Raw genomic sequence first — 24,418 nt, 5'->3', positions numbered from 1 at the left:
GATGACGAATAAAGAGGCGGGGCCAAACTGTTTGAACCGCTTTTCCTCTTTTCTTAAAGGTGTAGTATCCCGTTTGAGCTTCCTTTCGTTAGAGCGACACATTCGGTTTAGGCTATTTAAACACAACATTTAATTATTTTTTTTCCTACGTGAAATCGTATGTAAAAGACAGTTTTCAGTGTACTACCAAGGAAAAAAAATACGTATTTAGTTTTCCCAGTCAGGAAAAATTTAATATTTGACACAGTGATGTTGTTAGAACTCATGTTTTATTCAAGATTCTGAGGCGATTTAACCAAATGCAAAAATCCTGTCATAAAAGAGTCAATAAACCACAATTTAAACAAAAAAACTAACACATTGCGGTTGTTGCATGTGATCAGTAGGTGTTCTAATGAAATTCCGTCAACTGAAAGTAATATGATTGTTATTGTCCATGTGGTCCTGTGGGGACACAGAACGACTCCCATGATGCCAATGAACCACACACAAGCAATCAGCCAGAAACCACTCACAAGCATTATTGCTTTCACTGCAATGAATCAACCTCATAACCCTTGGACGAAATGTATTCTTTTTTTTTATGATAGAAGGCATGGCTGACTGAGCAGCAATTAATGATGGCGTACTGATGGTGTAATGTGGTCCTGATAAATGAATTTTCTTTGTAATCGCCACCAAATTCTTGTCCTCGTGGTAGTGTGGACATGTGACTTGGCTAAGACTATTGTTACTTGCCAGTGAAATGTTAAGCTTGCTTAATCCTACAGGCGAGTTTTTCCTTCTTAATCAAGGGAATCCTGTCGTATAAGTGTTTTAGTTCACATTTTACATGACATGTGCATTTCATTCATAATATAAAACAATTCCTTGGTGTCTTTTAAACACGTCGGTGACATGCCTTGGGCAAATTACTACAGGATCAAGAATTATAGTCTATTTTCACGTAGCAATTTAAAAAAAGAAAACCCCATGCAATTGGCTGTTTCTCACTCTGGTTACCATGACGACTGAGGGTGGAGCTATCGTGAAAAGCCAGTTGCTTTCTAGCTAGAATTTCAACCAGTCTCTCTGAGATTGTGTTTTTACTCACGGAGGCAGCATCTGCAAGTCTCTAAATTAGATTTACACGATCCGCATTTATTCCGTGATCCTCTGCATGGTTAATAAATCATTTTTAAATAAGGAACTTGATTGACTTTCGGCTCAGTACCCTTGGAACTGAACTCCATTGATAGAGTCGGTGATGAGACTGATTCAAAGTTTGGCTTGTACTGCGTGCTGCGCGACAAATTCAATTTGAATCGTGATCAAGAATTTGCCTGCCACGATTAAATGAACCAATCGTCGGTAAAAAATTTCTATGAAATTGCGGGCTCTCCCGCATATCTAATGAGGCACTGCATCTAGGGGTGAAATTTAAAGTTTCATTTAGATGCCTAAATAACAAGTAAAGACATCCTGCTGAGCCATGGCGGGAGAGAGAACAAAAGTACAGCAAAAATTAGGGATGAGGGGCATCATGGTGAGGAGGTAAAGTGCCTCGAAAGGGATCAGCATCTGTTGTCTGAAATTGTTTCGGATTCAGTGATGTGATGATAAGATACAGTAATAACATTTTGATTCGGTTTGCCGTGGTATATTTTAAAGTCCTTGATAAATTTGATTATCATTCTAAAACCTCAAAGTTGCATTTTGCTTTGAAAGCTGTGTGTTGAAAAGCAGGGTAATAAAAATAAACTCTGACTTACGTGAATAATTATCATTAATAATCATGAATACAATATTCATAAAAAATATTATTGATTAGAATTCATAGCATAATTGTGTGAATTATGCTGTGGTTATTTTTTTTAGTTATTCAAATTAAGCGTGTTAATTAGATCAAAAGTGCAATGCAAGTATTTTACCATTGATCTATTAATTATGCGTTATTTATACTATAACCACACATTCAGGCCTAAATAAAAACACAAGAGCGATAGAGTCAAAATCTTTATTATGTCTTGATATACAGTATTCTTAAAAGAATCTCTTAAATCGCTGTGAGAGAACCCCTACGGGTTTTTGTCTAAATCTATTTATACAAGACAGGTGAAGCTAAATCCATTTCATCTCGACTTGACGCATAAGCCACACCATCAGATGACACTGCATCCTGTTACCCTGTTTACACTCACTACTTAGCTCATGGTTGAGTCAAAGAGAAACACAAACAGCCAAAGACAGGTTAAAATAGATACAACCGGAAAATTGTGTGCGTGAGTACTACACACACACGGAATGTGACACATTCGCACGTGCGCATTCGGTCATACATTCACACAGCAGCTACACATCCTGCAACAGGCGGTCTTCTAACAGCCCCATCACAGTGTCGATACTCGAGTTAAATACTAAAAACAACAGAACTGAAGCAGTGTGCAAAGTTAGCTAGACGGGCATAGAAGGGATTGAGTCCTATAGCATCTTGAATTTTCTGTACATACTTAAATCTACATCGAATATCTGTTAAATGTGAACAGAGAAAGACAAATGGTCTCAATTGTGTCATTATCAAGCCTTTACGTCAAAATGAAACACAACAGACTGACTGTACATCGATTCTTCTGTTGTCGGGATAAATTGTGACACGGATGTTGACAGTGGAACATACAGATCATTGTTAACATAGAGTATAGTAGTAAATGGGTTGTACAGCAGAGTAGAGTAAGCATGTGTTTATTGGATAATGATGTGTTGGAGGTTGCTGCAGGTGGTGCTTAGTCTACCTCTGTCATTTAGTAACAGTCTGCGGCCCCGCCACGGTCCGTGAATGCAAAGGGGACTGCTCTGCAGGCTCACTGGGTTGAATGTGTGTTACGTGGGTCTAAGTGCTGGAGGATGACGTAAGGGGCTGCAAGCAAACAGGAAAGGACAATGGCGGAGAGTTTTTGGAAAGTCGATGGAAAGAGGCTGGTTGGTTCCCTTTCCGCTTCCTTCTGTCGTGTCATGTTGAAGGGATGGTATTCTGGACTACAGGAGCCTGGAAGTATGACAAATCAAAACTTTTAAATTGGATGTCTCCAAATTTAGTTGTTTATTTTTTTTATTGCATGGTGAAGAATGGCAAGAATGAACACGTTAGCACAAAGCTATTAACTGTCTTGTGCTTGTAGCTATAAATATATTTTTTATCTTCATGAACAGAGTGGACCAGAAAGAAAGAAACACATTCTTGTGTGTGTCCTGGATCTATAGAGAACTTAAAATAATATTTTTTCAAAAAATAAACATAAATCCTGTTTTGTCATGTTTGATTTTTAAAACAAATCTAAACCCATAAAAATGGAAACAGCTAAACAGTGACCAGCAGATGCAGGCCTGTGAGTAGGGGGCTGCGCCGCTGTGGGAGTGGTCACACCCGACTTCAATCAGGGCCAGACCAAGTTCCACTAGAGTCTTGCCATGGTGGAAGCACAAGTGAGCACTTGGAGAACCCCCGCGCCCCACCGACACCCACTTGTGACCACACCCATATCTATGCCCCCAAGTGGGATTATTTAAAAAGTACAAGACAATTCAAATAGCTTGATGCCTGCCGTTCACATATTCATGAGTGAAATACGTCATGGTAGACCAGCTGTCTGCCGGTGTTAGACGTGGTTTAGATCGACTTTCAGCCAACAAATTGTCACTCCACTGGGCGCATCTCCAACAAACTTCTTCTGCAAGGCTGGTCTGCTCAGATTGGTGGAGGCAGGTCTGCCAAAATGGCAAACACGTGCAAGACCAGTGTCGATACGAGAATCAGATTCCCCCAGGAATTTGCACCATGGTGCACACAAAACAGAGCTTCAGGGTGAATTGTTTGTATTCTTAAAATGACGATGCATAAAAAAAAAAAATGTTAACATCACTAACACATGCAACGGCTACCAAAATATCAAGTTCCATAATGTCTGATTACATAATATGGTAATACTTGGGTCCACAAGTAAAATTACTCACCGAAATGTTGTTAAGCATTGCCTCCCTCTGAAACAAAGTACAGAAACAAGAAGGAAACAATTAAAATGCATCTGCACTTTCTCAAGGTCATGCTATTAATAGACTCCCACATTCACACTTGGCCAAAAGCATCATTCACTTTAACAACTTGTATTGCTCACATGCACCAGCAGAGGGCACCAAAGCTGAACTAATTAGTATACTAAACCTCTCATCACCCGAATGTGCTGGCTGTTGGGTTTGATAAGAGGAAAACAACAAAACACAACATCATCATGAGGTTATGATGTCACTTTCACCCTTGCTCTCAGCCAGCAGCTCCTCTGTCATGAGGCCGTCCTGTCGATTCCCGAGGACAAAAGCCAGGAAGGACAGGATGAGCGCGTCCAGGATGCCCATGATGGCGAGGATGTAGGCCCAGCGCATGGAGCAGGCCCCCAGGCTGTATTTGTCCGTCTGCTCGCCGCACATCCGCCGCACTTCGTCGCTGTCCCAGCCATCAGGGTAGATCATACAGCCCAGTACCAGACACACACCTGCAGCGAGGGCACAAAAATGTGTGAACGGAGGTCAGCGTTTGAGAAAACATCTGAAGAAGCCGATTGAGACACTTTTACACATTCATAATAAAACAAAAGATTCCTCTTTGTTATCAACACTGCTCTCGCTCTTACATTGCCGATAATGAATGCTCCTCATTGATTTCGACATCAAAATTGCATCTTGAGTGCCTGTTTTTACTTTTTTTATGGACTGGCCTTTTAAATGTAAATGCAATCTATAATTGTATTCCACCCTTTTTCATCACTTTGGATCCTCTCTGGCCCTTGCCATTTTAAATAAATTGCTATTCACATATACTGTAGCTTCTCAAGCACTTGCATTAAAATGCGCAAACATACACACACACGCACACACACACTAATATTGCAGTTTATTGAAGACGCTAAATTCTGTTCTCGATTGCCTCGTGCAGCAGACTGTTTTCAGAAGGTCAAGGCAGTCACCTACACATAACAAATTGAAATTTTAACAGGTTTAAATTACAATTATTAGAAAAAAAAACCCTATAGCCATCATCAAAACATCCCAATTGTGAAGTATATTATTAGAAGAGGTGGCATGATTTGGGGTTGCTTTGCTAACTCAGGGCTCGGGCAAATTGAGACCATTAATGGCAAAATTCATGACCAAGTTTGTCAAGATATTTTGCAGGAGAACTTCAGACCATATATCACCTAATTGAACCTTTACACCAGGGGTGGGCAAACTTTTTGATCTGCGGGCCACAATGGGTTCTAAAATTTGACAGAGGAGCCGAACCAGGAGCAGATAATGGAGTGTTTTGGTAACCTCACCTCATCTGAGAAAAAAAAAATACATTTCATTTTAAATGAAAGTGAACAAAAGAATTACAACAAAATATATGTCTTTGAAAAACCACAGTATTTATAAAATAAAACATGAACAAGGTTTATTCATTTAATTTTTTTCCAAGTACAGCGGGCCGGATTAAAACGTTTAACGGGCCATGTGTGGCCCCCGGGCCGTAGTTTGCCCACACTTGCTTTACAGAATATTGGTGATGCAACACAACAATGGCCCAAAGGAAGTCGAGGAAGTAACGCAACAACAAAATGGCTTCAACATAAACTAGACCTTCTGAGATGCTATGGCATGAAACCAAAAGAGTGACCCTCACGTGACATCTCCAAAATATTGCTTGCACTGAAGCCATTTTGTAAAGAGCATCAGTCAAAAATTGCACAACCTACGTTCTTGCAACTGTATATAATCCTGACAACAGGGGACTTTTCAAGATGCTTGAGCGAGTACAAAGGGAACGGCACAGCAATACATGCAGGAGACAAATTTAAAAGAGCAGAGCGTCCTCCTCTCGCTCGCCCATGGCTCCAGCTGTCATAAGCAATTCATGTGGGCCCGCTAGTTCACAGAGCAAAGACTCAGACACTGGCTCTGATTCAGGTGGACAGCGAGCACCCTGCAAACTCACCAAGAGGCATGAACACGCCATTTTCACTCCCTTTGAATCCTTAAAATGAGAGAGGGAGCAAGCTCACTCTGGTGATCAAACAACAACCACAGCGCACAAGTCGAGTGGACCCTTTGGCGGGACCTATCTTTAGTGAATGAAAAAGTGAATACCTCCAGGTGGTACCAGACAAGACCTTTTCATTCATGCAAGATTGAAGTCGGAGCTGACGGGCTGTGTACTTGGCCCCGTGTCACTCACTTTACTGTATCACAGCCTGCCAGACGTCCTCTCGAATCCTGTGCATGATTCCGCCCCTGGCTCAAGTCTTGACAGGCACAGGTTGTGACTGCAGAGATGTTGCCGTTTTAGACAGAAGTGGAGAGCACGGTGGGTGCAAAAGCCCAATTTTTCCTGGCACATACACAAAGACTATGTTTATGTGCAGGCAATGTTCGGGTTAAAGTCAAAATTCTGATTTCGGAGTCATTCGGAATAACCTGTTTACATGGCTCGAGCAGGCAGAATTACGAATAATTAGTTTTGGCTTATTGCCATTTGCACAATCGCGTTAGACTTGGATGCTCGGTCAAACTCATGGTTTTATGGAATAAAATGCACACATATGGACCTTCCAACCTTGCTCAACAAAATCATAATACAAGCAAGAACAAATCAAAGTAGAAAGCAACATTTATAATGGTGAATACTTTACATGTTGTTGTTAAAGATTGTCATTGAGTTTCTTCAGTATAATTTCAATGAATGATCCGTCGGTCGACAGGATCAGGCTTTTATTCAGCCAATCAGTGCACCAGATAAGAAGTAGACTACGAAAACAAAGAAAAAGGCAGTAACTAGAAAATTTAGCACAGCAAAATGTTTATTTTTACTTCCTTCTTGTATTATGAGTGTGTAGGGCAAGGTTGGCACACGTGTGCATTTTTATTTCATGAAACCCCGACTGGCTGGTATGACAAACGATGAAGCCTACCGCTTCTGATTGGTGAATGTGGGGCAATAAGTGGAGCATGGGGGGAAAACAACAACAACAACAAAAAACGCAGTTTCAACTGACATGATCATTTCAATCCCGAAATGCTAAATTGATCAGCCCTGCCCAGCAGTGAACATTTTCACTAATTTTAAAACATTTATTTGGTTAATTTCACATTTGTTGGGCGGGCAGCCACTGCAGAGACCCAACATTTTTTTTTTTCACTAGACAGTATCAATCAGCAATTTTATCCTCATATCAGGTTTTTCTTTTTCTACAGTATGTCATTGGAATACACCTACCTAACCTAAAAATGACTTCTGCGTGTACGGTAAATTACATGACGCCCAAAAAAATGAAGGGCGGCAATTGTTACAATTCTTTGAGCCTCATGTTGTTTTCACTCGAGTAGTAACAAGAGCTGTAGCAGATCCTTCTGGGTGTCTACTGCATGCCTTCAGTGCCATCATGAATTTTACATGACCCAAAAGGATTGAGCGGAGGCAGCGGAAGAAGAATAGTAGCCTGTCATGCAGTGATAGCGTCAGGGGACAAAGTGGAAAAGAGAGCAGTAAAAATATCATGGCGAGTCATAGAATGTGCTCGACATACTATGCGCATGCCTGGTGTCTGCATGGTGGCCTCTTGTGACTCGAGATGCAGACAAGTGGCAAGAGCGGAAGCACAAGCACAGTTCATGCAGTTAAACGTTTTTTTGTTTTTTTCTTCAAATAAAATTTTAAGCCTGGAGTCAACTCTTCTACAGACACAGAAGTGCAGAATCCTCTTACATAAGAAAGGTCGAAATTGACAGTGCTTTAACTCAACAAATGGCTCAATACAATTTACACATGAGAAGGACAATAATCATATCAAGCTGCCACCAATTACAACAAAAAATGTTTCTCAGTCCTTTAGCCCAGCCCAAATAAAAATCATCAAAGTTCAACCCAATCAATTGATCCAACATTGGGTAAAAGTAACCCAATCTTGCATGGCAGAGTTGGTCCCACAATTATTATCAGCTGTTTTTTTTTTTTTAATTTTATTATCTACCCGTCTCACTTCTCTCATCTTGAGGACAGGCCAAGAGAGGACAGACAGATTAGCGAGGGAGGGAGGTGGTTTAGGTTGGCGAGGGGACTGAGCTCACGCATGCAGGGTGACATGCTCCACCCCTGTCCGACTTTCGTTCTGTCTGCATGCAGCCGCTGGCGAGCACCACGCAAACATCAAGAGCACCGGCCACCATATGCCGGAGCCGCCTTTGGCACTGCTATTTTAAGCTTTTCTTCACGTCTGTCGTTAGCATACACACCTCTCTTGACTTGCTGCCATCCCGCAAACACTGGGATCATGCCAGTGGAAAACGGGGCTGAGAAATTCGAGTAAAACTAACAGCCGCTTATGTAAGAGGCTGTAGGTAGGGCAGATGACGCTCAAGCGGCGCCGCACGAGAGTCTGACAGCAGACCGGCAGATGGTACTGCAGATTTGACAGCAGCACATTGGCTCATTTGCACATAGGAAAGAGCAAATCCCGTTCATAACGCTCCAAAAAAAAAATCCCATTGACTTGTGAACTCAGAGCATCATTTATTTGTAAGCATTGGGGTATAGTTTCAGAATGGGATTTGGCGAGATCCAGTCCATCTGCTTGATCAACTAAAAGGATGAAAATATCCTTTTTTTTTTTTTGTGCATGCACGTGTAAACACAAACACGTGAGAGTTCACATTTCCAGATTTGGCCACTTTTCAGATTGTTCATATTAGTGTTTTACAGAGCCGGGCAGTCCGTCCCGGGGGCGGAACAGTCCAGTCCTCGGGCCTGGCCGGATATCCATTTTTGGGGCAGGGGGGTGACAAATTTTAAAAAGAGTTCAATTAATCACAGCCGGAGGTGTATTTTAGTCCAGCCCACAAATCGGCCCCTCGGGCGTGTAATGTGGTCCCGGCCAAAGGGGGGAAAATTGCCTCAGAACGGGTCAAAAGCGCCACAACCAACTGTGCGTACTTACTTGCATTGGGTAATATTCTTTGAGTCGGCAAAAAAGGGTCAGGTGCCCAGTTTTGGTGTTTTCAAAATTTTTGAGCCCTGAACATTTTTCATATTTATGTGTTTAACTGTTTGCCCTGTTCAATAAACGGATAAAAGTGCATCATCAATAATGGGTCCTTTTTTTTTCTCCACTTCACTTGTGTGGTAGAGAATCTGTTAAAATATAACTATGGAAAAAGCTTCTGGACACAGGTGGATCTTCACCCAACTCGTAGCTGCCATGACATATTTTGTGTGAATTATGAAAAGCGTCAAATTTCCAAGGCATCTTTAAACCAAGAGTGAAGCTATCCAGAAGATAAAAAGAAAATATGACAAGTGCTTCATGAAGCTTCATTTGTCCATCACTACTCCACAGACCTGAGTTTTAAACATAAACAAAACAGCCAAATTCATTTTTCCACATTATGTGCCTTTTCATCTTCGACTGTATATCTGCAACCTACGGAGCCCCTTAGGGGACATGGAAGAGAAAAAATAAATTTGCGTTCCCTCGCAAAATCTTTGCGTTCCCTTGCAAAGTTTGCGAGGGAACGCAAAGTTGTTGTTTTTTCGAGTGAATGTTTATTTATTTATTTATTTTTTAATGCGCGTTTATGTACTTCCGGGTCAGTTTGACTACCCTTGCCTCGAATGCGCTGCTGTTCAAGAGAGGACAGTACGTTGGAGGCGGCACTAATCATGGAGGAGGGCTTGGAACTGTCTTTCACTTATTTGAAAACCGTGCTTAATATCCAGAACTGATTTTATTTCTTTGTATTTCAAGACAATTTCAAAGTAAAATTCAATTAAACTCGCCCACGGGTGAACACACTCCATCTTTGCTGCGTTTGTTTACACGGAAGATGACCCGGAAGTACATAAATTCGCATTAAAAAAAATGAACATTCACTCGAAAAAAAAAAACTTTGGCGAGGGAATGCAAGCTTTGCAAGGGAACGCAAAGTATTTTTTTTCTCTTCCGTGTCGCCTAAGGGGCGCCGTAGCAACCTACAAGGCCAGTCAGTATGATTTGGTCTCCCACTCAACACGCTTCACTCGAACTACTCACATTTGCATTAAGTAGCAGTATGCTAAAACTAAATCCATCCTCTACTCCAGATTAGATAATTATACGATGCACATATACTGGTCTGTGTCCGAAAATGATTAAAACTACCATGCAGTCATTTCAGAGAGAAGTAAGTGTTGAAATAATGAGTCCATAAAACAAGACAGATTAATCCAATCTTTCCCAAGCACTAATGAAGTGTGGGCCGCTCTTCACACCGGACAGTTAAGAGTCTTATCAGGGTCCAAAGAAGAGCGCGCAAAATGCCAAATAGGCCATGATATGCTTTAATTGCTTTCACATAAAAGGGGCTGTTTAAAGCGAGTGAAATACTGTTTATAGCTGGACTATATTTAGTGGGTGACAAGTGGTTCATTCGTGGCAGTTTTTGGTTGACTGCTTGAAAAGACAATCCTTTTTTCTTAGGGAGAGCCAACATCCGAGGAGAGCTGGTGAACATACTGTGCATTTTAAGTCCACTTCATCCTGCTGGGCCGTAGCGGATGTCGTGATAATATTGCTTGAGTGACCCATCAGATGACAAAAAAAATTAACACAGCAGGAACAAAGAATACACAGATGATTTGAGACAAGTGAGTAATGTCTTTTAGCCGCCTACCCACTGACAGATGTAATTGTTAAATAAGCCTGTTATTTAATCAATGAAAAAGTCATGCAATGTCTCTCAGCAACATTCCTTGTATAAACCAAGCGAACCATAATGCATCTGGCAATTAGTGAGTCCATTATTACATTTTTTTTTTTCAAATCCCCAAAAAACGAACCTAATCCGTCTATTAAAAGGAAACGATTGCACATTGGCTCACAAAGCGGGGCTGCAGAGGTGATAGAGGCTGGGGGTGGGACAAGTAAATCACGCTCAGTGAAGGAGGGAGCCAAAGCTTACATAACAAGTCCAGAAAGAGGTTGCAGACCTCCACTGAGGATAAGCAGTGGGAAGGGAAATGAAGCATTTTTCATATTTGGTGTAAATACTGACGGGTCCAGCAGTTCAGGTTCAACAGATGCAAAACAGCCACAGAATTTAGAATGACACCATTATTTGGTGATGGAAAAACATTTTCAGTCATTTACTGCCATTGACGGCAAAAGATGTCCAAGATTGTTTTTTTCCCCACTCGGCTGGTAGTAGTTAGTAGTTAATAACAGTAGGCACTGCATACACCATAGTAACTGTCTCAGATCGACAGATTATTATTATTATTATTATTATTATTAAAAAAACAAACAAAAGACAACCTGATCACTTGAGAGAACTTTTTTGTTGAGCTATCGTGCTTGGTTGGGCCCTCATTTTAGGCGAAGGTGGTTTACTTGAGTTTGCAGTCATGTTTAAAATCTGATGATATGTTTGAATCTGGAAAAATAACTAATAACAATGCAAGAAATTTCCCCTATTTTGGTTATCTCATATAGTTTAACGAGTGCATATATTTGCACACGATCCATGCCGTGCCAAGTGGCAGCCAGAAATTGTCTCTCGCTCAAAGAACGCTCCTGTCAAGCGAGTACTATTTAGGGTGAGTGAGCGACTCTGCAGTGGATTTGTTTTGCTCTCATTTCAAAACTCTCCCTTCGACTTGTTTTCATGCTTAATCCTGCTGAACTGGGCGTAGCATATATGCGTTGCACGCACATCTCCATTCTGATGACTTGCACTGCAGCAGAATTTTCCCCTAAACCATATTATTGTATAACACTTGATATGGACTCAAAGTAAAAGGCCTGAATATGCAAAAAAAAATATCAAACTTGGTGGTGGTTTGTTTACCTCTGAGGGTTTAAGAGTTCATTCTCTCATTTCCCTGTGGCAGAGTGCACTTACTGCTTGTGAGGAGTGAAAATCCCAATGCATCACAGTGTAATGGTAACAGACAGTTTGTGCATTACATAAATCTGCCCCAGTGAGTATCCGACTTGATGTGATGTCGGAAAAACAACGCCATGTTCTCTCGTGTGAAGCCGCAGCACTAGAATTGACAGCTTGCGCCGTTTCAAACACGACAATGCACCATCACAAAATGTGGCACAAATAATTAAAAAGGACCATGGTGACATGGAGCTTTTGTCATCAGCCGGCAATATGGATGTGAGCAGGTTGCATCGCAAATGCACTCTTAAAAATTAGGTATGCTACAAATTCTGTTCAGTCAAATTCTATGGTACTATATGATACTGAGAGCCCATTTACCCATTTGAAATTTATACTTATTCATTTCTATGCGTAGGCGTTTCCAGCCCATTTTTGGAGAGGCTCAAGGATTCATAAAAATGAATCCCAACACCTTAAAATTTAGAAAGTAAAAATGATTTTTTATTTGATTTCTGTGGCTATTTTCAAATGACCTAGAAAAGTGCAGAACCGTACAATTGCTGTTATAAAATTCAGGCGACAAACTAATTAATTCCCTGCCCTATGTAATTGTTTAGCGTTATTTTGTAATATTTTCAAATTTATCAATTTGCCGTTCAAAGGTGGTTACTCTTCATTATAACGTGATTCCGACCAGACAGAAGTGACAAGTGTAGCTGATTCGCTGCCACGGTTTCGATGGTTAGTGACCTGTGCTGTGTTGACACCTGACGTGAAGTGAACTTTCCCGCATCATGTTTAGCCACATCAGCTAATCAGCCATAGCCTGCAAAAAGCTGGGGCAGCACAAAATAGCGTTCCCCTAGCATTTGATTATATAAACTGCAGAAACCAGTTGGGCAACTGTTCAATTTTTTTTATTTTATAACAAGATTGTGTTCGTTTCATCACTTCCTTTGATGAAATGTTTTTACTTTAATTTTATTTTAATTTTTTTAAATATCCATTGCAACCAGCATTATGGGAGTTCAGTGATTTACAAAATACGGCCAATCCGTAACCTTTGGCAGCTGTCTTCATCAAATCTATATAGATAAAGTTTTATTGTAAATTTGATGGTATCGTCTGACCTTCCCAAAAAGTGTTACACTTTTGTTTAATTAAAGTTGAGAATGAAGTTAGATTAAAATGTACAAAATTGTGTAATCTCAGCCCAAGGTTGTTCTACCAAAAACGAATAAAGACCGGTCTGACCGTGTCAATAATGTCCTTTGTATTGGATCACATTGTGATTTAGGTGTGGGTGTACCTAATGAAGTGTCCTATTTGAACAGCATCAGAATTAATGTGATTGTGGACAAAAGCCAGCATAGATCCACTTGTGCATTTTAATAGACACGTATTTAATCAATATACACATCGTTGCTGTAATGATCGTTGGTACAATTAGGATGCAAGTGCAGGTTTCCCCATCTGTCTATCGAATGGAGTGAATGTAGCATTATGAGAAGCGCACACAACACAATTAGACGTTTCGCCACCAAAGCAGTACAAACGCTTTCACACAGACCTGATTGGGAATAAAAGTATTCATTTGTAGCATCGAGCTGGAGAGTGAAAGGAGAGTGGATAAGGGCCAAAATGCAATTATTATCCATACCGCTTCCTCTTTGAAGTCAAGTGTTTTTTTTCTTTGTTTCACTTAATTTATTTTTCAGCGATGGGCTCTGTCGCCCAGCCCCCTATGCGCCCTTCGGCTGAGCCTGCATTGATGTGTAGACTCACCTCAGCATATGTCGAGTGGGATTCCCGTGACTGAGCCGAAAAATGTTTTTCAAGTGTAAGTATCAAATTATTATATAGTTTCATAAACGGTATATGTGTAATTTCATTCAAGGGTGTAATTTTTAATTTTGTTTGTAAATTTGTAATTTTATGCAGCGAACTTGCCAATACTACTCGGTTCCGCCATGTTTGATGACGCATTTCTAAAATTGTAGCGCATGTTGATGATGTAACACACGGTGTCGCAATTCTGCAATTTTCACACGCCTGTAAACTGCGCACTAGATTTGCACACATTGAAGACTGTACGGTGCTGGCGGGGTATTGGGATTGGGCTTTAGCCTGTCCCTCTTTTTAAGCATATTTCCCTCAATTCATTGTGGATTTGACCAAAATACTGGGAAACTGGCAACGTTGAATGGATTTAATTTGCCTGTGCCAAATAATGTAAACATCGGTTTATTGTATACTTTGCGCTTTGTATTTGCATATTTACTTCGACGAAATAAGTCATATACGTATTTATAAAATCACCTGTGTATGTATTTTGTCCTAGTTTATTTGCCGTACATACAACCTTCTGCGCATGCGCCACAGATTGAGCAGCACTCCCATCGACGAACTTTACCAAAACAAAAACAACAACCGGTGCCGCCATGCTTGATAAGACAGGTGCGTAAATCGATGACGTCACACGCACTGTCACAATTTAGCAATTCTGCTACGGCTGTAATTGCGCTCTCGAACATAGTGCACTTTTTTTTTCTTTTTTTCTTTTTTTTTTTTTTACATACCTGAACTTACTACTACGTGTGCACTTCATTGAGGACCGAAAGATCTAGTGTGAGTATTGGGATTGTGGAGTATTAACGAAAAGGACACGCCATAATATGACCAATGCATTTGCTATATATTTTTTTCAGGCTTCCGACTGGCTGAATAGGACTTCACAGCCTGTCAATACAGTTTTCATGTTAACATTGTTTTTTTTTTTTTTTGACAATGCTCATTTGTATAGACAGACAGTACGTATGGATAGTCTGAAAGTCAATTCTACTACAGAAGTAGCCGATACATATATATCACACTGTGGTAAGTGAGTGCCATCCTGCCATTTGCACTGCAGATAAATTGAGTAAAATTCAACATCACTGACTTTGCTGTGTGTACATATAACATGTGTGCTTTACTGCTATTTTCACAATAAAATTTAGTGTTGTTTCGAGTAGCTTGCACTCCAGTTTCGTTCCATCTGTGAAGGCTTTCTATTTTAAACATTCGACTACTGCATGATTCTATATGGCCTGTAAGGTGTGGAAATGTGAGCGTGAATGGTTTGTGTCAGCTTGTAACAGACAGATGACCACGTAGTGCTGACCCTGCATATAAGCAGTATAGAACATGATTACAACACTTCCATTTCGAGGTATTGCGTTTAGAGTGAGAGCACAATACGCAAAATGATAAATGGAGCTCCACAAAAAAAAGTCCGGGCTGAAAAATGGTAATTATGCACAAGGGTTCTGCTGATGATACAAAACATGCAGCATGTCCCGCTTTCTGCAGGTTTGACTCATCTCTGTGAAAAGGAAATATTGACGAGGACGAGGTTGAACTGTAAGAGTGGTGCGCATGCCAGCGATTTAATTTTAAGTGACCTCACAGGGATGAACGATTTTGAAAAATAACAATTTTTTCCCCTCAATATTGCGATTTAAAATGCAACTATATTTTTCAAAATCCTCTTCCCATGTATTTTTTCAACAAACACAAGCAATAAATTAATTCCAGATTTATTACACAGTTTTGGTCTCATATGTTAAAATAAAGCCAAACTTACTTAAATTTAGGGCCTCACAGAGCCTGCAAATAAAGAGAATGGAAAGCACATTTTGCTCTCTTGAAAGCAAGGAAGACTTTTTTTTACAAAGAAAGGGTGGCCATTGGATTGCAAAAAGATATTCTACGAGGTCAAAATGAGTGGGAGCGATGCACAGATGGGTGAAATTACGTGAAAGTAACAGGAGGCGATAAGGTAAGAGGGCTCTGATGCATGGACAGAAATAGCTTCACAGAGGCAAAGACCATAGTCCATCAAATGGACATGGGAGCACTCAACTTGTTTTTTTTTTGTTTGTTTTTTTGCCCCTCCCTTTCAGACATACATGGAGAGAGCTCAGGTGTTTCTTGATGGTCTGTATTTACATTAAACATTCAACATTTGGCAATTTTTGTAAATAAGGCCGGAGGGTTGAGGCCAGAACCGAAACGAGATAACGGTCAGAGGGGGACTTACTGGCAAAAAAAGTGCCAAGCTCTGCAAATAAGTGATAAAAATGTAGGGGTTGCAAAAGTGTGCACACCCTCTTAAAATCAGGACATGGCTAACTTCAGAGTGAAGCAATCACATTCAAACTCATGTTAAATGAGAGTCAGGAAAAAGCCACAAAATAAAGTACACACCTCAGAAGAAAACTCAATACTGTTCTAGTCGGCATTTCCTGTCTTTTGTTTTGATTTGCATTCATGGAGAAGCCTCAATGGTTTCTTGCTACCACTGACTGGCATTTGGAACGGTTCATAATTTCCTCCACTTTGATGCAGTCCACATTTACAGCTGAAAAATAAAAACAGCTCCGAAGCATAATCCTGGCCCGATCACACTTCACTGTAGGTAAGGTGTTGTGAGCCGTGTTGTGTCTGCGCCAAAATTGCCTTTTGGAATTACCGCCAAAAAGACCCTGACCATAACAGATTTGTCTACTTGCATTTACTGTGGGAGAGTTTTTTTTTTTTTATGGTGCAATGAAACCGACATAACATAAAATGCGGAAAAAGTGATATCTCAAAATAAGAACAATGATAAAGGTAATAAAACAACAAAGCTAGCGTTGCTTCAACACTTTTGCACATTACACTAAATTGTATGCTTTATCAAAACCGCCAAAAGATATGCTGGCCACCGGTATTCCACAGAGCAGCTAAATGAAGGCAGTGCAAGTTTAAGCTTCATCTATGAGTAATGCCGCTCGACAGTGCTAAGCAGCCAGGCTCGCTCATTAGACATCAGCAGCTTGTCATGGTCAGACTCTCCCTTCTCTGCTTTCTCTTTCATCTCTTTGCTGCAGCAGTGGCCTACTCATTAAAATGGCCTTAATGCATTAATTCAGCCCATCACACCACACGGAGCTGGACCTGTTCCACATGATACCGTCTCATGCTGGCTACCTCAATAACTCAGATCGCCGTCAAACTGGATGGAAGGCATTCATGACAATTGTGTCAACACTTGGACACTCACACCTACTGCAAAGTGGCATTGGAGTCTGACTGTTACCATCTGTACGCTGTCTTCTGTTATAAGTGTCGAAAGGGATACAAATTGTATATCTTAAGTGATTTTTAAAATTGGAGAAAGCCCCCAAAGGCTTTGAATAAAAAAAATAAAAAAAAAATTCAAACGCAGCTCGTCTTTGTACACACAACCATATCTGCACTCAGAATTGTGAGTCTCCGCTTCTCTCCCAATCCAAATGTCTCTTGTAGTACCAAGACTAACCTGCGAGGAAAAATAAAAGCCGCTAAGATAACTTTTAGCTCAGTTGGTAACGAAAGTCAAACAGCAACAAACTCTTCCTGTCATTTTTGGTTGTTGGCTGATGCTGACTCAGAATAAACGCTGATAAATATGACAATTATATGCTGAATTTGAACGGAATTTAGGAAAAAAGCTCAAATTTCCTTGATATCACGGAATAGAGCAGTGCTTCTCAAATAGTGGGGAGGGCCCCCTTGGGTGGGTGCGGTGTGATGCTGATGGGGGCATGTGTGACCCTGGGGAACATGCTTTTTTCTGATGTACTACAATAAAATGTAATTGCACTTCCACTCCAGTAGTTGGCAGTGGCGCTCTCCTTGCCCATTGCCCGGAATGAGTATTGACTCTACGGTGGAGGTTTGTTTTGCAACGGAAATGCTGTTATTTATAGTTGCGGCGGAGAGTGGGTTGGTGGGGGGCTCGAAGTTTTTTCTTCTTGGGGGGGAGGGGGGCGTAACAGAAAATAATTGAGAAGCACTGGATTAGAGTAACAATATTACCTGTATGGTTTTATTCAAAGGACAATCTTAACAAACAAGATATTGTTAAATGAACAGAAAAAGTACTGTTCATTCACTGGCCACAACATTAGGTACACCTGCACCTGGTAATTGCATCCAATTAATAATTCTGCTTGAAAATGTGATGATACAGCTCTTGTACTGGATCGAATCCGACATTGATTCATATGTTATACATTCAGCACATGGTTCAACCTCCAAAGCATCTCGACTGCTACACACAAAAGTCAAATTTTACTCTTTGTGTCAAAAATTAAAACATATTTAGTTAATACAATGACATAATTATAACTCACATCATTAACAGTATATAAGGAGTACTTGGCGGGTTGTACTACGAGCTGACATCCAGATGTCACTGCACCTGTTATGAAAGGTATAAAGGTCCTAAATCGCCTCCAGGCAGCGTGTCATTGCAAGCACAGATCCAAGAGACACTCTGGACAGGGTTCGTCAGTCTTGGCAGCCCCCACTAACAATTCATTTATCTAATCAGTGCAGCACTCACATGGAAAGGAGTCCAAGTGTTTCCGCACAAATTTATGACAATGATTGTGAGGCAGAGTGCAGTGTTCAATTATTGCATCATTTAATTCATAAGACCTCAGTTCAGTGAGAGGTTTTGCACAGCTTTCTTGGTCCTGTGAAGGAGCAGCCTCACCCGGAGCATTAAGACAAAAAATAAATAAATAAAATAACAAGTAAGAATATATTCTAGTCTATATTGTATAGAAATTCACTTTTTAACACTTGCGCAAGTAATAGGAAGTTAAAAATTTCAATATAATGATCACTTTTATCAGATTGTTGTAATGTCACCAAAACATTGTTCAGGGTTTAGTGGTAATGACAGTTTGACCCTAAAAAAACGTTTCTGATTCCTTTACTTCCATCCATTCATTTTATAGACCGATTATCCTCGACAGGTTCCCTTGAGAATTTTACAGCTGACTTTGAGCAAAAGCTTAGGTCCACCCTGAACATATTGACAAACACACTTTTCTGAGAAAAAAAAATAATCATCTGGTAAATGAACGTTACACTTAATTAATATTCCTAAACATATTACTATAATGCATATGATATCATATGAGCACCGGATGTGCTGAAAAAAACTCGGGAAGATTTGGAATTAGCGCAAATTAAAAAAAAAAAAAATCCAAAAAAAATCACTTGCATCTCTGATTTAAAAAAAAAAAATGCCAACATTTGTTGACCATGGTAATCATCCCTATTGTTATTGGATCCACATGGGGTAGTGTGTTGACTGCTCTGCACGCCTTACCTGCAGCAGCCTGCATCCAGCCACAGATCTTATACACGGTGGAGGTGCTGAGGAGGAAGAAGAGCGAGAAGCATCCGATGCAGGTGACCACCAGCATCATGGACATCCCGATGAAGAAGGAGGCGGCCTTGAAGGCTCTGGACGGGATGGCAGCGAACTCGGTGAAGCTTCCCTGGCAGGCCAGCTCCCTGGACACCCCGTCCCCGATGCAGTAGTGAAAGAGGCCGAAATAGCCAGCCTGCGGCGTGTCCACGCCATCGCCGATCCAATAGGGCTGCGAGAAGATGGTCACGTTCACGATGCCGAACAGGATGGTGAATATGGCCCACAGGAGTCCGATGACGCGGGAGTTTCGGACGTAATTGGTCTGGTACAGTTTGGCAGCTTCTGCAGACGGTAACATTGATGCGGCACTGGCGGGTATCATTGTATGCACTCAAAAAAAAAACGGAAGAGGAGCTAAAGCTATTGTGTCATGAAGCGAAAGAGGGGGGGGGGGAGATCCCAATCTATGGCCGTGCAAGTGCAGCACCGCAGCATCTGTCTGGCGCGATCATCTCGTGACGTGGCATCGTCGAAACGGGCGCTGGTCCCCCGTCAATGAAAGTCGATGAAGCCGCGTTCACACCGTGCAGTCGTCGGAAGAGAAGGACGTGCACATCGCCAGTGTCCTTGGAAAACGAGCGATGTCCTACACGCCCTGACGCGCGGCACACGGTCAATAACGGAGCGTCGGCATGCAGTTCTGCGCACTTACAAATCCAAATATGAATGGCAAGGCTTGCACGGGTGCTTCAACCGGATTTTGTTCTCCGTTTTGATGACAGCATCGCCGCCGGTCAGCAGTGATGCTGGCAGTCGGAGAGGGAGGGGCATGGGCGGTGTGCACGCACACTAATACACACATTTCATTGGGCAAATTAACTTGTGTGTCTCTTCTGCAATGTCAACTCGTGGGCGTTTATGACATGAATAAAAAAAAAGAATGGGATGAAAATCTAAAATTGTGATTTACAGGTTCTTAAAATGGGGAGCTAAATCCATATCCACACTAATCACACAGCTGATGTGCAAAGTCATGGAAGATGCTGATTGGCTGACAGTAAGAGGGGTAGTGCAAAAAAAAAAAAAGATTATTCCAGGTGAATGTAATAATAGTGCAACTGGATGAAAAACAAATCAACACTATTGTGGGCAAAGTTGGGAATTTTAAATCATACTCCCACAGAAGAGGAAAAACAAGTCTCTCCTTCCATACGTTGCTGATAATTAAGTTTTTGACTCATCCGAAAGTAATTTTATTTCCACATTTTTTGGGGGGTTGGAAAGATAAGAAATTATTCATGGCAATGAATGGCAATCAAAGTGATAGAACTCATGGTCTGTGAATTAAATGCTTGTATGTATTACAGAGTGGTTATTTATTTGACTTTTTAAAAAAATCCATCACAGTTCATTTTTATTTCACTTTTACTTTAAATATTAATAGAAAATATTAGATACACAAAATATATCACTGAATTAATTGATTAAACTGGTGATGATAATTTTCTTTCAGGGAATGTATATTTGAAAAGTTCAATAAAGATATTTGAAATATAAAATGATTAAACTATGAATAACATGTGATTATGTATTTTACTTTTTCAAACGCCACGACAATTGAGTTTTATTTTGCTTTTATGTATATTTTATACATTATTAGAATATATTAAATACACACATTAAAACAATAAACAGATTGTTGAGGTTACATATAGCACTTTATTTTTTTCTACAGTATTGGGAACAAAAGTAAATATATCACATGGCAGAAAACAATCCACATCTATATTTTATTGTATGTAACCAGCAGAGGGTAGCCTACGGTAATAAAATCATAGAGCACCATCACATTGTGCAGTCAGTTATAAAACACAATTACCATTATTTTGCACAATGGATTTTACATTAAATCTCTGAAGAGTAGACTTTCATCTCGAATTCAAAACTATTTTTTGTGCTTTACAGACAATGCCCTGAGTCAGCTCCATTGTCCTAATTTTGCTCCCTTCGTGCCTTGCCTCCCATGGATTAACATTCGGATTTACAGAGAGAGTTCAAGCACAGATAGAGTGGGAGTCTTTTCTCCTGAAAGTTCCCACATTTATCTTATAAAAAGAATGACTATCTGCAGTGAAAGACTGATCTGAACAATTGAACAAGTGACTAGCATTAAGTATTTGGTGGCTCTCGATTACTTTGGAAGCATTTTGGATTCTTTGCATACTAAAAGAGACAAACAACCCGAAATTTGCATTCCGTCCCATGGATGGAATGATCCGTCCGTCCGTAGATGCACATTTTGGAGAAGACGGACAGAGGACAAGAAGTTTTTTAAAAAAAGGACGGACCAAGGAGGCTATAGGAGGGAGTGACTTCACTTTTCTTCAAGCCGAGTAAAGGAGGAGCACTCATCCTCCGTCAAAAAAAAAAAAAAAGTAATGACGGAAGCGTTTTAAAAGGTCAAGGACGGACGGTGACGGAGGACAATTATTTTTAGGAATAAGGAAGCAGGGACGATGATGGAAGGAAGCCCATGTCGCGGACGTAGGACCGACCGTCACAGTAGGGTAAAGTGCCCATCTCTGCAAACAACCATTCATATTGAAACCCATGGACAAGTCTTCAGTTTGCGGAACATGCTCGTTTTTTTCAATGAGTTTATTATTATTTGTTTTTAAACTTACCAAAGGAGGTCAAACCCAGAATCTCAGGATTGTGAGGCAGACCTGCTAACTGCTAATACTTCCCTTCACTGAATCCATATTATAAAGAACCCAACAAGACACACACACACACACACACGTGCGCAAGCACACCCCAACTCACAAGGCTCACTGTAAAATGTGGACGGTTTACAGATTATCCTCCTGAGTTTAACGTGACAGACCTTTGTATTATTAAACCCATATCAGCTTTTATGGCATACAGAAAATACTCTTTCTATCCCAGTGCAGATGTTTTCACACGAAACACAGGCGTTACTAATGGCATTAATATGCTGTGTAGAGGAAAAGCCTTCATTAATGAGATTAGTAAAACGTATTTTTCCCTTTCGTGTCTAAATAGCCGAAGAAGCACGATTTCGCATGAAAAGCAAAGCCGCTGAGCCAAACTGAGACTTGTTTGTTCTGTTTCATGCTTGAGCCTATCGGTTTTTCCCGCCAGTTACCTGACCACGCCCAAATATGTTTTATCAGCCTATCAGAAACCGTTTTCTGAGATTAGCATCACGGTTAGTTGTCACCCAACAACTAGCTAGTACCGCATGTGTTTGCCACTAACTGTCCTTGGAAAGCGTTTTTGTGAATTGATTTTTAATATTCCCCCTGCCAATTGGACATTATTATTTGTCCCTTGGGTCCTGCATTGCCGTGTCTGCAGAGTTGTCGACCCAAATAGGTAAGCGACCATATGAAATGCAAAACAGTATGTTGTCTGATGTAGTAATGTAGTTGTCCAACAGGGGTCGGTGTAAACTAACATTTAAAGTGAAACAAGATGGAAGCTTGCATTGGAAAAGATTGGGGAGGTTATCGATTAAATCCTACTTTGAAACTCGGACGGTTGTAAAACAAATTCTAGAACCACTCTTAAAAAACCCTCAAACATCTTTGAATCCCTGGCTGCTTTAAAAGCTACATAAGCCAAAGAGCTGGTCGTTTTAGAGTTAAAATCGAGCCAGAAAATGTACGGTGTATAAACGTCACCACGGGGAACAAGAAGTCAGGTAGGCTACTTATAGTTTTTCATTTGAGAAAGAAAATTTTATATTTATAAGATAGAAATGTTATACAAACAAATATTAACTGTACATGTCAATTAGTGAGGGGTTTTCTGTCTGTCTTGCTTACATATCCTGGTTAAGGACCCTATTAATATATAATATTAGCACGATTTAATATCTTCAAATGGGAAGAAACATCGCCATAGGTTTCTTGTTTTCACTTTTCTGTGTGTCCCGAGCAATGTTGGTGTGGATTCTCAGTCATTCAGTTTGTGATAATCTACATAGGTTGAGTCAAGACAACTGGACTCATTTTGTTTGTTAAAGAATCTAATCTTTAATCCAAAAGGCCTTTTCCGTTTTAAATTTGTTTTAGTCTACTCATGAAGTAGTAGTCACCAACCCCGGTGCTGTAGGGCCCCCCATCCCACAATGTTTTAGATGTCTCCCTCCTCGAACATGCCTGATTCAAATGATCAGGATCCTTAGACTCCTGCTTCTGCAGAGCTTGCTGATGAATTGATTATTTGAATCAGCTGTGTAGGATGGAGGAGACATGTAAACTATTGTGGATTCGAGCATAGGTGTCAAACTCCAGTCCCGGAGGGCCGCTTTCCTGCATGCTTTCAATCTCTTATGGCTGCAACACACCTGGTTCAAATGATCAGCTCATTAGCAAGCTCTGAAGAAGCCTGATAAGTACCCTGCTCGTTTGAATCAGATGCGTTGGCTAGTGAACAACTGAGCTGCATCCGAATTTGTCATTTCCTTCCCTGGTGGCAAAGCAGCTTTTTAGTGAACACGCACGGGGACAGTCTTTGGGGGAGCGATATGTGGAAATTGTCTTAAGCAGTCAATATGTGTCACTTAACTGAACTGAACAAGCCTTTTGGATTGTTGGTGAAATATCTTAAATAACCAAGAAGAGTCCAGTTGACTTAATACAACCTTTGCAGGTGTACTGAGCAAGTGTCCAAATACATTATGTTTGCACATGTAGCATAATGTATTTCTCTCCATCTTTTATGCTCATGTGTCCCCTGCATTAAGTTTAAGAGGAAAAAAAAAAACAAACGCCTTGGGATTTGTAGGTATTTAACGTCGATGATTAAAGGGTCAAATCAAACAAAGTCAGGAACTGAACTACCAACCGAGTTTTTATGGCACTGGGGGTACTTTCTTGCACATTTGCAAATATGTGATGGTAACTCACTGCCTCATGAAGGCCGCAGACTTTGCACGGCTAAACGTGAATCGAATGAATGCGTTTGCTGCAGCTTATTCTATTTTGTTTATTTGAGAAAAGGGAACTGGACAAAGCTGTAACGCGGGAACTGCTCAGTGTTTGCCAGACAGAGATTTCAGAGGCAGTGTTGGGAGTGAGGAGGGAACAGTGCCTATAAGAGTTAAAGAGGAAAGAATGGTTGGTAGAGGATGAGAGAGATTTTGCCGTCATGAATTTGGGGATGAAAGACGGGCCTGTCTGAGGATGTGTGTGTGTGTATGTGTGTGAGTGAATGCCAAAGAGAGAAGGG

The 24,418-nt window shown here is 40.6% G+C and overlaps 1 protein-coding gene and 1 long non-coding RNA gene across 2 annotated transcripts; one reads left to right on the top strand and one right to left on the bottom strand.

Moving 5' to 3' along the window:
* Positions 1-1,982: 1,982 nt before the first annotated feature.
* Positions 1,983-19,996, bottom strand: LOC148334960 (LHFPL tetraspan subfamily member 3 protein-like). Its single transcript, XM_088299074.1, has 4 exons — positions 19,115-19,996; positions 4,290-4,526; positions 3,991-4,017; positions 1,983-3,025 (listed from the first exon to the last, which is right to left on the bottom strand). The coding sequence occupies exons 1-3, from the start codon at positions 19,539-19,541 to the stop codon at positions 4,001-4,003; spliced, it is 681 nt and encodes a 226-aa protein (XP_088155200.1). The 5' UTR covers positions 19,542-19,996; the 3' UTR covers positions 1,983-3,025; positions 3,991-4,000.
* Positions 13,706-14,739, top strand: LOC148334961 (uncharacterized). The gene is made up of 3 exons (XR_015844124.1): positions 13,706-13,765; positions 14,267-14,382; positions 14,634-14,739. It is a non-coding gene; the product is annotated as an uncharacterized LOC148334961 (long non-coding RNA).
* Positions 19,997-24,418: the final 4,422 nt, after the last annotated feature.

Source organism: Idiotropiscis lumnitzeri, chromosome 6 (assembly GCF_059441095.1).
Source record: "Idiotropiscis lumnitzeri isolate Australia: NSW breed Sydney's pygmy pipehorse chromosome 6, RoL_Ilum_1.0, whole genome shotgun sequence".
NCBI lineage: Eukaryota > Metazoa > Chordata > Actinopteri > Syngnathiformes > Syngnathidae > Idiotropiscis > Idiotropiscis lumnitzeri.
The sequence above is the reverse complement of the archived record's forward strand: the minus strand, read 5'-3'. Positions and strand labels throughout refer to the sequence as shown.

Bases quoted from the DNA above. Each gene is read 5' to 3' on its own strand.
- LOC148334960 (XM_088299074.1), bottom strand. From the start codon at position 19,541: ATGATACCCGCCAGTGCCGCATCAATGTTACCGTCTGCAGAAGCTGCC. The intron at 4,527-19,114 runs GTAAGGCGTGCA...CCCTCGCTGCAG, and splicing joins CTGGATGCAGGCTGCTGCAG to GTGTGTGTCTGGTACTGGGC.